The following is a 12,322-nucleotide window of genomic DNA, read 5'->3' as shown; positions in this document are numbered from 1 at the left end:
TAACATGGTTTCCTAAGCCTAAATGACGTGTCCTTCAGGTTCTGTTTATCAACTCTAAGAAAGTTACTTATTGATGATTACACAATTTCCTCCAGGATATCAGTCCAATTCAACGAACTATATTAGAAATGCTTCCCTTGTTGAAACCTGGGCCACATCTGTCTACAATGTGGTCGCTTCTTTTCCAGCAGTTATTCTGTTATCTTCCAGGATTCAAGCCCCCGCCACTGGAGGTGGATGATTGTAATGTGCAGAAAGAAAATCCCAAGCATGAAACTGAAGACTATAGCAAGCATAGCTCCTCTTCAGGAACTAATATTCCAGATGATCCTAGAAATCTGCCTGATGGAAAATTAACATCCCCAAAGCATGAAAATTCTAGTGGTGGTTGTATTGCTCTGCAATCTAAATCAGAAGTTCAGTCTCCACATTATGGATCATTCACTGGCAAGCTTACAACGTTGAGCATTTCAAGTAAATTTGCAGAGAAGCTTCTTCCTGTTCTTGTGGGTCTTTTCCTTCATGCTCCAAAAGCAGAAAAATTGCATATTTTACCAGAAATTATTCAAGGTCTTGGAAGGTAATAGTTTTTTGTGTGCTTGCATAAAACTCTTAAATTCTGCTTCATTATTTGACTTGTATATATTGGATTTACAATTTGTATCAATGTACGACAGCATTAGAACCTGCCTTGTATAGGCCTGCTGACTGATACAGCGACTGAGGCTGTAACACCTGGTAGGCTGGTATGCAGGAGCCCACGTTGGCCAATTCTCTATTTTTCTCTAAGACTTATTGAATTGAATTTAAAATAATTAAAGAATATAAGTAGATTTTTTTCAAAGTTCATATCAGCAGCCAGTATCGCTTCAGCAACAGGCTGATGCAATATGATATGATAATAAAAACATGGAATTATATGTTTATTCAAGCTTTCTTTGTTTCTCAACTACTAAGATTCCTCATGTTGTACATAGGCATTGATATTTATTATCTGTACTGTATTCGAGGTCTGGAGCTTCTGTATATGCATAAATATCTGCGGATTCTGCCCAGTGTTTTTGCTTGTGCACAACATTATAGCTTCCCAGACAAGGATGGGGTTTAGTCTACAGTTAATCTAAAATTGTTCTACGTATTTGTCCTTGCCTTTGTATATATATGTCTGTCATGTACAAACATGTTCATGCCTGTTTGAAGAAAGAGTGGAAAAAGACTGTATATCTAATCAATTATAGGGTAAAAAGTGTTATTTTGTGTATTGTTGAACTTGCTCACTTTGGCAGCATTTTTCTTCCTTTGCTTCATCTTTTTAGAAGACAAACTTTGTAACTCCCAAATGTCTTTTTTTCAATAATGTGGTTTTCCATTTCTATATCAACCTTCTCCTGCAAGTTGAGACTTTTCCTAGTGTTTCCTTATGTGGCTACATGAGCTAAGGGAGAGCTGTACCCATTGGGAAGCACATGGAACGGTTTGAGACAGATTCTTGGAGGCTCGGTATTGTCTTTGAGATGAATAAAAGCAAGATTCCAAATTTCCAGAAATAGCTGCTTGGTCATGGGGATCTTGTCATGATGTGCAGGATGCCTATATGATCCCTTATATGTGTTCAATACATCTATAGACATCGGAGTTTGGTTACAGGTGATGTTGGAGCAAGAAAGAAAACATTTCTACATAGCAGCCCCAGAACTTGTATAGTGGTTTTTGTCCTGGCCTGCTTAACTGCCGAGTCACCACTAACGAGACGAGCCTATTCTGTATGGACATTTCTGTAACTGTGAAGTGTCAACATATATATTTGTGTTTATGTATGTATTATGTATATGTTATATGTATATCCAAACTTGTATGAATGTCCGTGCGGCATGTGGAACAGCTGTTCCCTCCTGCTAAACAGTTACCCTTGATTAAGGCCATCCCTTCAGGATAGTGTTCATCAGGAGAGAAGCCTATTCCAGCCTGTACTACTAAACAATATCAGGTATATTAAATTCCCAAAATATACAGATCTTGCTCCAAACTGGGACTCGTTAAAACCTTTGAATCTTTGAATATAATCTAAAATACAAGCTCCTACATTTTTATTATTATGGGCTTCAGTGGGTTTATGAATCAAGAAAAATATAATGGAGCTACTGCAAATAGAAGAATTAGGCACCTTGGATTTGCAAGTTGTTTTAGATCATCCCTTGATGGAATGCAAGGTATTAAGAGAAGATCGCCCAGAAATTGTTGAAGGGGAAACGTGCTGTATGTGTGTTTGTCTATGATAACATCTCTGGTCTTAACCTCTAGTTTTCTTACAAAGTTTTGGCTTCAGGATTCAAAACACATCTTTTGCACGCAAACCACCTTGGGCCGATTTGGCTAATGGGGCAAAACCTGGTTTGAAAAAACCAGGTTTTTGACAGATCAGGTTTGCCAAATGCCTGGTTTTAGTGTTGTTTGGATGCCCAAACTATATTCGGTGGAAAGAACTTTTGTTTAAAAGAATATGATAACCATCTACTGGCTACCACTGGCTGAAAGTAGTGTGTCTAAGGTTGCCCATATTACGCGACATTGATCACTGATTTTCCAGTATATGTCTAGGAAATGACAAAATGAAAAAAAAAATGACAGTTTTTGGTAATTTCCAGCTGATAGCTGGCCTTAAAGTGGCCAGACTGGTGTTGTCCAACCAGAATGATATGAGTCCAGCTATTTCTAGCGAGCAACCCTTGGTTTTTAACCTGGATTTAGGTGTCAGCCTGATGCCCCCAAAGAACATGTTTCTGTGCTGACTGCTGACATTAAATATTGCACTAGTGCAGCAATTGTTTATAGATAGGGAAGATAGAGAGCCTCCTGCTAGCACATTTGCATTTGCTTTGACCTACTTGGATCCATGTTATCAGGTAATCAGTTTAATTCTTGAACGTGGTGGCAAGATTCTATGATCCTACTGCCGACGTTCACTGAGTTTTTAGGGATAGGCTGAAGTTTTTGAAGTTCATCATTCCAGTTAAGTAATTCTCTTTCTTATGTGATGAAGGTGTATGATCACAAGAAGGGATCATCCAGATGGCACGATTTGGAGACAAGCTGTTGAAGGAATGAACCGTGTAATTACAGATGATGTTGATACATTGCAAGACGACCAAAAGTCAGATCCAGAAATAAGCAGGCCTACCAGGACACGGTTCTGGAAAGAGGTTGCAGATGTCTATGAATTGTTTCTCGTGGGGTCATGTGGACGGGCATTTCCATCTGGAGTTTGTTCGTCTACAGCCCTTATTGCAGATGAGAAACTTGAAATGGCTGTTTTAGATGTTTTGAGTGATAAGATTCTCAAGTCAAATGTTGATGCTCCACCCGAGGTTGGCGCGTTACCTAATAGTTTTTTTTTTTAGTATTTATAATTTTTTTGGCCAAATTTTTCCATTTAAATTATTCAAGTAATATTGTTCGCAGATATTACAGCGACTAGTTTCAACACTGGACCGTTGTGCATCCCGGACTGCTTCTCTGCCTCTTGAAAGTGTAGGACTCTTGCCGTTGCATTGCAGCAGATTTTCATTAGCTTGCTTGCAAAAGATTTTCTCAGCATGCAGGTAAAATGTTTGAATTTGCAAAAGTGAAGCCTGCTAGCATTTGTTTTTACTTTTCTTGCATGCCAGAGCACAAGCTCCTTTGACTCTTGTTGTACCAGAAAATCCTTGTACAAGAATAACTAAAAACTCTGCCCGTCTGGTCTTTGTTTTGTTGTGTAACCTAACAGCTTTAGTTGGCATTCCCATCCAAGCAAACCCATACAAATTTTCATAGCCACAAATTATCTTTTGTTTTACGTATAGTAACATAAAGAATGTATGGTAAAAAGAACATTTATGTAGGGTGATGCTTGTTTATGTTAATTGATGATTTGATACTTTGATGGGCTTTTCGCAGATATTAGGTCGGATGCAGGAACTTTGAAGCTAGAGTGTTAGTTTTGGGTCCACTGGACCTAAGAGTACTTAGTACAACACGACGGAAAATTCTTTCATCATTTTGACTGAGTGAGGAAAAAAAAAGAAAGAAATTTGAGAAGTTCATGGCAAGATATGCTTTCAGTTTTGTTAAGCTAAGGGACTGTCAAAATGGTCCAGTCACTAGAGATGTGCTTGTTAATCACTATCATCTCTCAAGTCTCAAATTTCCTTCTTCCCGAAGTCCATGGATTGATATGAGGGATGAATGTAGGTCCCACTAGATCTAGTAGTAAAAAATCACAAACACTTGTTGGATAAACTTGAAATATACTCTTCTTGAGTGAACCTTGGGCAGATCCCAAGTTCTATCTGAACACATCACCTGGGCTATAACTTACGTGACATGGTTGCTCCTAAATAGCTGTCGCATGCACATCAATTCAGCATGGATTTGGTGCAACACAACACATCTGCTGCGGTCAATAGAACTAGACCAAAACTTACCATTTTAGATGCACACCTGGCTAAACTAGCCTTAGTATAAATTTTTACAATGAATAAAATGTAAATATAGTTAACTAAGGCTATGAAATAGTTAATTAACTATATATGTGTGTGTGTGTGTGTGTACACCCTCGGTGCACCCCCGCACTGCACCTCGCACCCATGTGACATAGGCTATAACTCCATGTTATTTGATCAACTTTGTTAATTTGACTTTGTTTCATTTTCTTCTTTTCCTTTTTCTGGTGGCAGCTATGAACAAGGTGACGAGTGGTCTTCTTCAAGATTTGAAGTCAGTAAAGTTGCTGCAATGATAATCATTGGAAGATGCGAATTTATCCTAGAACGGTTTTTGATCGATGAAAATGACTTGGGTATGACATTGTTCCTCTCTACCTCTCACAATTTGAAAATGAGGATCTTATTCCATCTAAACATAGGCATAATTCTGAAGAACCCGCAAGATTTGTATCATCGCTTCTCTTCGCCTCTTGCGATTTGAAGAGAGAATCTTTTGGACCTTTATTACAGCAAAGCATAGGCATCATTCTTTGAAAGACCCACAAAATTTGTGACCAGCTTTCATAGGTTATGCTCCACTGCACTCCAAAGGCCACTTTGCTGTGCCTAGGTGATATCAATCGTCATGAAGCATTGTTTCCATTCTTTAAATTTGGGTGTCCACTTTGATTCGTTTAGATTATTTTGGACTTTTGCCTGAGGCCATGTCTAAACGAAAACTGAGGCAGCACGTCTAAACGCAAAGTACACTAGACAGATCCCAGAGTAATCTGCACGAATTGGATTGGCACTAGACGATAGTTGCTGCCTTTCTTACGGTTTTCCTTTTTATGGACCTTCTTGCTCCTAGCTGTGTTTTGCTTCACCAAGACTCAAATTGTTTTTGACAGGTGAGTTGCCTCTTCCATCTGTTAGAATCCAGGAAGCGCTTTTTGTCCTCAAGGAGCTTGCCCACCTCGTTCTCCATCCTACTACAGCTGCTCTTCTTCCTTTACAACAACCGGCAAAAGAAGCATTCCTCAAACGCAACGCTGCCTACAGTCGCAGCCACCTTCCCATTCTCTTCCCGTCCTTGTGCGATATTGTAATTACCAGGTATGTATTTCAGTATCTTGCACTTTTTCTTCTTGCTTTCTAGGAGGAGGCTTCTTTCCGTTGTGGGTGTTCTTTCTAGAAATTTCCCACCATCCGTTGATTTTGCACACTGTTATCTACATTCTCTCTCCATTCTGCTTCCTTGAAGGAAAGGGCAGTTCCTTTTAATGTGTTAGAAGGAACACAGGCATGACAATTCTTCCAATTCAACTAAAGCCGTTGTATTGGGATAGTTGAGTCCCTGGAATAAAGTTAATAGCGAACTCAATTCCGTGATTAGGTGGCAATCTAAGTAGTTCTTTTGGAAACGCATCTGTGAAACTCACAAACCACAGAAGCACCTCTAACCTCCTGTGTTAGAAATAAAGTGTCAATCGTTGATGCTAGGAAAGCTTCATACCTCTTTAATTAATATTTTCTGCAACCGAGTGATGAGAAATTAGACGTAGGCAAAATTTTTCCTTCACCTTGAAATACTGCAGCAATGCTGTCTGAGATGCAAAAGGGTAACTTCCTTGTTGCAATCCACTAAAACCCTATACCCTCTCTCTGGGTCATACTGAAATTTTTACTGTTCTTTCCTACCTCACAATTTTGAAGTCCTGTTCTTGGAAATCCTGCAGGGAAGCACGAGTGAGGGAACTGGTTCAGGTGTTGCTACGACTCATCGCTATCGAATTGGGCTTGCAGAAAGGGAGCGTCGTAGATTAGAGCATCAGATCATTTACGTTCCGGTTGATCTCCCAATCAGCGGATAGAAAAACATAGCCCTACTTGGCGTGAGAGGATCATCCACACCCACAGTATCAAATTGAGTCTTGTTGTATTTTGTATTCTTTTCGTTTTCCTTTTATTTTTTCCCCAGCGCATGTATCTTTTGTATATTTGATCAGCACGCTCCACTTTCGCGAGCTCATTTTGCTGTTTCAAGTATCAATAGGCAAAAAGCTTCTCAAGTATCATTATACTTCTCTAGGGTCTGGACTGTAACAAGGTAGCAAGCTTTTCCCTAGGCTGTAAAAAAGTGGTAAACAAGTGGCAAAGCACTTCTCTATACTGTAAAAAAAAAACGCACTAAAAGTATCGTTCGTTTTCAGTTGAAAAGGAGGAACTGAAAAGGAGTATCGTTCGTTTTCAGTTGACAAAGGATGAACTGAAAAGGAGGAACCGTAAGTTCGTTAAAATCTCAATGTAACTATGAATACCAAAAGCAAGATCTGAATTCCAAAAGCAAGGGTAAGCTCTGGATCAACGTAACCATGGACCTCAAATGCAAGAAGAAGGAAGTGGAGCCTCCGGGCAAGGAGGGAAGCCTTGGGCCTCTTATCCAAGGATTGTCCAACTCACCCCAAAAAAATATCGATCTGATCTGGCAAGTCTTCCAAAGCTAAGCCGATTCCTGCCAGAAAGCATGGCAAGTCTTTCCTAAGCCCCTCCAATCGAAGACATGATCGAAATTACAGACTCCTTTCACCCGGGGTCGTTCCGGCGGAACCCAGAAACTGCCATGCATCCACCAATCCCCTGTACTGGAAAAAGGCGAATTGTTTTTCAAAACGATTTTTACCATGTAAAAGATACTAACGATCTCGTGAAAAAACTTAAAGAAGACACGAAAATCGTTGAGGTATGAAAGCACGAGTAGAACAAGTTTCAAACGTAAGATGCTTGACTCGGAAAAAAACAACCAAATCAATAACGAACGAGGACGCGAGAGAAAGGGAGAGATGCAGTTGCTCCCTCGCTCTCATCACGCGGAGATATCGCGTTTTTGTATTCGAAGTGAACTGATTACTAAGCCAAATCATTCATCACAAAAACATTACAGCATGTCCCAAGAACAGAACGAGAACATCACCAAAGGGATAAAACCTTTCATTACGCTATCATAGGAAGATTACATAGTGCCACCAAAACTCCATACCCTACCATAGCCAGCCCATATTATACATAGATCGACCTATACATCATACCTAACCCATAGTTAACCCGACTTACAACAGCTTCCCCCCAAAACAAACAGACCAAAAGGAAACTCCAAAGACTTGGCACTGAGTCGAAACGGCTCAGGTCACCGCCGGCCGAGACGTCACCGGCACCGGAGTCTCATACTCCTCGACCACCTGTCCGCCCACCGACTCGGTGACGACGCGGCCACCAGGCACGGCCCTCTCACTGACCGTCATTCTCTCTTGGGCTGCCGCAGACCGCTCGTCGTGGTCGACAAGGCCGGCGTTCTCGTTGCGCCTGGCCGCGGACTGCATTGTCGCGGCTGCTCCGCCCTTCGGGATCTCGCCGAGAGTGCGGCTCTCTGCCGACTGCATCATGGCGGCGTCCCGCGGAGCCACAGGCTGTTCGGAGAGCCCGCCGGAGACGTCGAACACGTCGCCGTACTTGATGGGCTCGGTACGCGTCTGGCCCTGCGGGGTGTCACTGGGCCTCTGAGGCTGACGTTGACTCATATTTTCTCTGCAATTTCAGTAAGCAGCAAGAAAGGGATACCACCGAGAACTTCGGAAGTTCAAAATGATACAGAACCGCCAGAGGCTGTTGGTCTCCAGGGAATCATCCCTCAAGGTCTTATAGGAACGTCCATGGCGGTTTCTCTCTGCAGCATATGGACTCGAGTCAAGACCAGAGCCCCACGTTGCAGGACTTCGTTTTCTTTTGCAAGTTGCAACGTGTGCTACAAAAACGAAGGCGCGTGCTGCAGCTTGTGAGGATCCAGTTGGTAATGCCAATCTTGTAATTATGAGCATGGGCGGTGGTAGTTTGAACCAACGGCATGTAAACTTTAAGGGGTATAAGTGTCAAGGTGGGGGAGAAACTCGGGTCGTGGACCTAAAGCAGGAATCGAATTGGGTAACCGTATACGGAATTCAGATCCATCGTTACGGTGAGGCGCACGCTCAAATATCTGCTGTGGCCCTTATTTCTAGATCCATTATCAAGCATTGAATTTGATTTGGATCTGAATGTGGGTATCTACCTCCAATTTGGATTTAGTCAACTGTCTGACCCAGCATCTGAATTGTTCCCATCACTCGGATGGCCGGGTCTTGCTCATTGTCAGGTGCTTGAAGATGTTTATTTTCCTTTTTTTTTGTCAACATACATAAACAAAGTTTTGGAGGTATAATTAAGTCTGTGCATAGGCCGGCTTGACCCAGTCCGGGTTTATCGGGCCAGCCTGGGTCTCGTTTTTCTAGGCCTGAGCTTAAGTTGGGCTGAATACCAAGTCCTCGACGGTGGCTCGGTCTTGTGCCCAGGCTTAAATATAACATAACTGGTGGAATGGGTGAATTCATGATGGTTTAGTTGTTGTTGTTAGTTGGATTCTAATAAGGACTATTTCTGTAAGTTCTAAATAATAGATATACTGCACTATACCTCACTTTCCCATCTTTGAATCAACCAGAAAAAAAAGGGGTTCGATCGTAACGTACTAACAAAATATATGATAACGTTTTAACAATGATGCGTTTTTTAGTATCCATAATTTGGATCGTATTAACAGCGATGCGTTTTTTAGTATCCATAATTTGGATCGTGGATCTTATATTTGGGTTAAGTTTTTGAAATTCCTTTACGAATTGGTGAGGTTGGATCTGCTTAAAGAAAATCAGACACTAGAAGTCAATTAGTAGGTTTGGGTATGTGGTTGTCATACCTGAATATCAATGTATCATTATTCTTAAGATCATATTTTTAGTGAGAAAGCATGAAATCGTGGCCATTTAATTTATAAAATTTGGACGCATTGTAATCAGAGTTTGATGCATTTATACATTTATATGGAAGTCTTTTTAACATACCTCCACATAAACCTGACAATGTCCCATTTGCTTTAACAGAAAAAAATATTTATTATAGTTTTTTTTTATTAAATACTAAATTGAAGTCATCTCGATACAATCGATTGTATCTTGTTCTTTTGGTATGTTTTAAGTTCTAAAAAGTTGAGTGATAGACATACGATTTGAACCTGTTTATAATATTCATTTCATAAATAGATTTGTTATAACCAAAATTTAGAAAAGGAAAATTTGATAAAATCAAATGTTTTTTTTTTCTTTGTATCAATTCATTTCTCTCTCTTTCTAGATTCTCCCTCTGGGTTGGAGGGAACTAGTGTTTATTGAATCTGCTTGATCTTTGAACTCGATCTCTATAGTAACTTTAAAATAATTTCATGAGCGAATTACTTTATAATAAATTCATGAACGAATTAAAGTAGATTCATGGACGAATTCGCAGCACACTGTGCCAAACACAATCTCAAGGGTCGTTTGACTGGAATCGTGCCAAACAACCCCTTAAAAGGAAGGGTTTAGTGCATTCAGAGGTGAAGAGGTTTACAATGTTTATGACAGAGGCATTTTGATAATTATGGGACTTCTTTCTGGTTTAAGGAAAATTTCTCGAAAAGGTCTTCCATTTAACCAGTCAGATCATCTTGGAAATGTTAAAAAAAGTCAGTCGACTATTATGGGAACTTTTAAACACAGTTTTTGCATTCAACGGTGGATCTGAAATTCGCCGTTTGTTTAGCCATTGGATTTCACGGTGACATGAATCTCAGATTTGATCCGAAGCCACATTGTTCCAAGAACTCGAACTTTCTCACGGCCTTTGGAGCACGTCCCCGAACATGGATAAAAGGACAAAAGAACATCTATTACTTCTATCTTAAGAAGATTACAACCTGTATATATATCTGTATATAAGTAAAAGGATAATCTATCTTCCTGTTAACCCGGTTTACAACAACCTACCCGCAAAAAACAAACCGACCTTCACTAAAAGGAAAAATTCACTCTTAAAAACACCAAAAGTGAACTGAGATATATATTGATTGGCTCAGGTGGGCTGCCGGTTCAGCCTGGCCGCGGCGGTCATCGTGTCAGCGACGCCGCCGGGATACGTGACCAGGTCGGGGCTGTTGCGCAGCTCAGCTCCGGTCACCCTCTCTGCGTCTACAGCCGTCACAGCCTTGTCTGCAGGCAATCTTGCCTTCGCATCCTGAGCACCAACAGAGACCAATTAGGACGACCTCATACATCTTAATCCAAGCAAAGAGAGCCTGCGAACTTCGCAGCTCCAACTATCCGCAAATAGTGAATGTACCTAGCGCTTACCTCAAGAACGTCTCCCAGGGTCGTCATGTCATCTTCGTCTACGGTCCATTCGTTGGCGTTAGCAGCCGATTTAGCAGCAGCACCGACGCCTCCCGGAACGACGGCGGTCCTTCCGGTGGCCCGGACCTCCGCCGCCTGGATGGCACTCGCGTCACTGTGCGTCACCGGCTTGTCGCGGGCAGTCACGGCCGCTGCCTCCAACGCGTCGCCGATTGTGAACGCGTCCGTCACGGCCGGCTGCGCCGTCACCGGCGCCGGAGTCTCAAAATGGTCGACCACCTGCCCGCCCACCGACTCTGTCACGACGCGGCGACCCGGGGCGTCCATCTCGGTGACCGTCATTCCCTCGCGGGCTGCCGGAGACCGCTCGTCGTGGCCGACGAGGCCGGCGTTCTCGTTGCGCCTGGCCGCGGACTGCATTGCCGCAGCGGCCCCTCCCTTCGGGCTCTGGCCGAGGGTCAGGTTCTCCGCGGACTGCATCATGGCGGCGTCCCGGGGAGCCACAGGCTGATCAGCGAGCCCGCCGGAGACGTCGAACACGTCTCCGTACTTGATGGGCTCTGTCCGGGCCTGGGCCCGGGTGTTGTTGCTGGGCCTCCGTGGCTGATCCTGGCTCATTTTTCTCTCCGGCAAGCGGGACTCCGACCAGTTTCAGAAGGGCGGCAAAAAGAAGAAAGCGCCGACAACTATAAGAGGATAGCCGATCAAAATTAATTGAAACAACGAGAGGGCGCTGTTCTTCAGGAGAATCACGCCGGAAAGTCTTATAGCAACGTCCATGGCGGTATCTCTTCGCGGCAGACAGACGCGCGTTGAGCTCTAAAAGGCACGTTTCAGGAGTTCCCGTTCATGTACAACGTGTTCGGCTAGGAAGGAGGCGCGTGTTTCGCACTCGTCCGAACCGACTTGGTAAGGGTAACTTGGTGATTATGACCTTCGGCGGTGGTAGTTTACACCAACGGCAGTCGACTGTCGAGGGGTATAAGTGTCAATGGGATGGGATGAACGGGTCCGGCTCGGTCTCGGGTTGTGAATCCAAACTCGGAATTGAGGCGGTGCATACGCTAAAACTCAGACGGTACCAACGTTTTATATGCGATATCTGGGAATGTGTTTTATTCGGATTTGGATTTCGGGGTTCCCAAACCCAACTACCTCATTTAGTCAAATATCTGACCCGAATATGAATTTTTCTCCTCACTCGATGGTCGGGTCTGGTTCGTACTCCAGATGGTTGAAGATGTTTATTCCTCTTCCATTTTTGCGACAAGATTAATCGAAATATGTGGGAACATTTTAAAAGTGAGGCGTTTATGGTAGTGATAACGCGGATTATTGGCTCTGCATTTGGATTAAGTGGTTAAAATTTCTCTACGAAGGCGTCAGGTTTGAATTTGCTTGAAGGAAGAATGGGTGGAAATCAGAAGATAATTGGTAGGTTTGTGTCTCCCATATTTGGATATCTAATATGAAATTTAGGAAAGATCACTCGTCTCTGATCAGTAATCAGTTCAGAACTCACTTCTTGATAAGTTCTTTTCTTTCTTATATATAGTTTGAAGTTGTTTTTCTCTATGAAGCTGTTTTATACTTCTTTTAGCTTTG

At 42.4% G+C, this 12,322-nt stretch overlaps 3 protein-coding genes across 4 annotated transcripts in view; 1 reads left to right on the top strand and 2 right to left on the bottom strand.

Moving 5' to 3' along the window:
* LOC116248950 (uncharacterized) overlaps window positions 1–6,538 on the top strand; it is a 32,146-nt gene extending 25,608 nt beyond the window's left edge. For both annotated transcript variants that reach the window (XM_031622001.2, XM_031622010.2), the window contains 6 exons: window positions 96–580; window positions 3,041–3,365; window positions 3,460–3,599; window positions 4,716–4,837; window positions 5,375–5,579; window positions 6,203–6,538. In XM_031622001.2, coding sequence (XP_031477861.1) covers window positions 96–580; window positions 3,041–3,365; window positions 3,460–3,599; window positions 4,716–4,837; window positions 5,375–5,579; window positions 6,203–6,290 — 1,365 coding nt within the window. In that variant the 3' untranslated portion in view covers window positions 6,291–6,538. The remainder of the gene's footprint in view (window positions 1–95; window positions 581–3,040; window positions 3,366–3,459; window positions 3,600–4,715; window positions 4,838–5,374; window positions 5,580–6,202) is intronic.
* Window positions 6,539–7,450: 912 nt separating this feature from the next.
* LOC116245966 (late embryogenesis abundant protein D-34-like) lies at window positions 7,451–8,213 on the bottom strand. The gene has a single exon (XM_031617613.2). The coding sequence runs from the start codon at window positions 8,039–8,041 to the stop codon at window positions 7,646–7,648; it is 396 nt and encodes a 131-aa protein (XP_031473473.1). The 5' UTR covers window positions 8,042–8,213; the 3' UTR covers window positions 7,451–7,645.
* Window positions 8,214–10,235: 2,022 nt separating this feature from the next.
* Window positions 10,236–11,515, bottom strand: LOC116245667 (late embryogenesis abundant protein D-34-like). The gene is made up of 2 exons (XM_031617162.2): window positions 10,718–11,515; window positions 10,236–10,601 (listed from the first exon to the last, which is right to left on the bottom strand). The coding sequence occupies exons 1-2, from the start codon at window positions 11,333–11,335 to the stop codon at window positions 10,440–10,442; spliced, it is 780 nt and encodes a 259-aa protein (XP_031473022.1). The 5' UTR covers window positions 11,336–11,515; the 3' UTR covers window positions 10,236–10,439.
* Window positions 11,516–12,322: the final 807 nt, after the last annotated feature.

This window comes from Nymphaea colorata, chromosome 1 (assembly GCF_008831285.2).
Source record: "Nymphaea colorata isolate Beijing-Zhang1983 chromosome 1, ASM883128v2, whole genome shotgun sequence".
Lineage (NCBI taxonomy): Eukaryota > Viridiplantae > Streptophyta > Magnoliopsida > Nymphaeales > Nymphaeaceae > Nymphaea > Nymphaea colorata.
The sequence above is the reverse complement of the archived record's forward strand: the minus strand, read 5'-3'. Positions and strand labels throughout refer to the sequence as shown.

Coding starts and splice junctions, on each gene's coding strand:
- LOC116245667 (XM_031617162.2), bottom strand. CDS start 11,335: ATGAGCCAGGATCAGCCACGGAGGCCCAGCAACAACACCCGGGCCCAG. Junction 10,602..10,717: donor CCCTGGGAGACGTTCTTGAG/GTAAGCGCTAGG, acceptor GTTGGTGCTCAG/GATGCGAAGGCAAGATTGCC.
- LOC116245966 (XM_031617613.2), bottom strand. CDS start 8,041: ATGAGTCAACGTCAGCCTCAGAGGCCCAGTGACACCCCGCAGGGCCAG.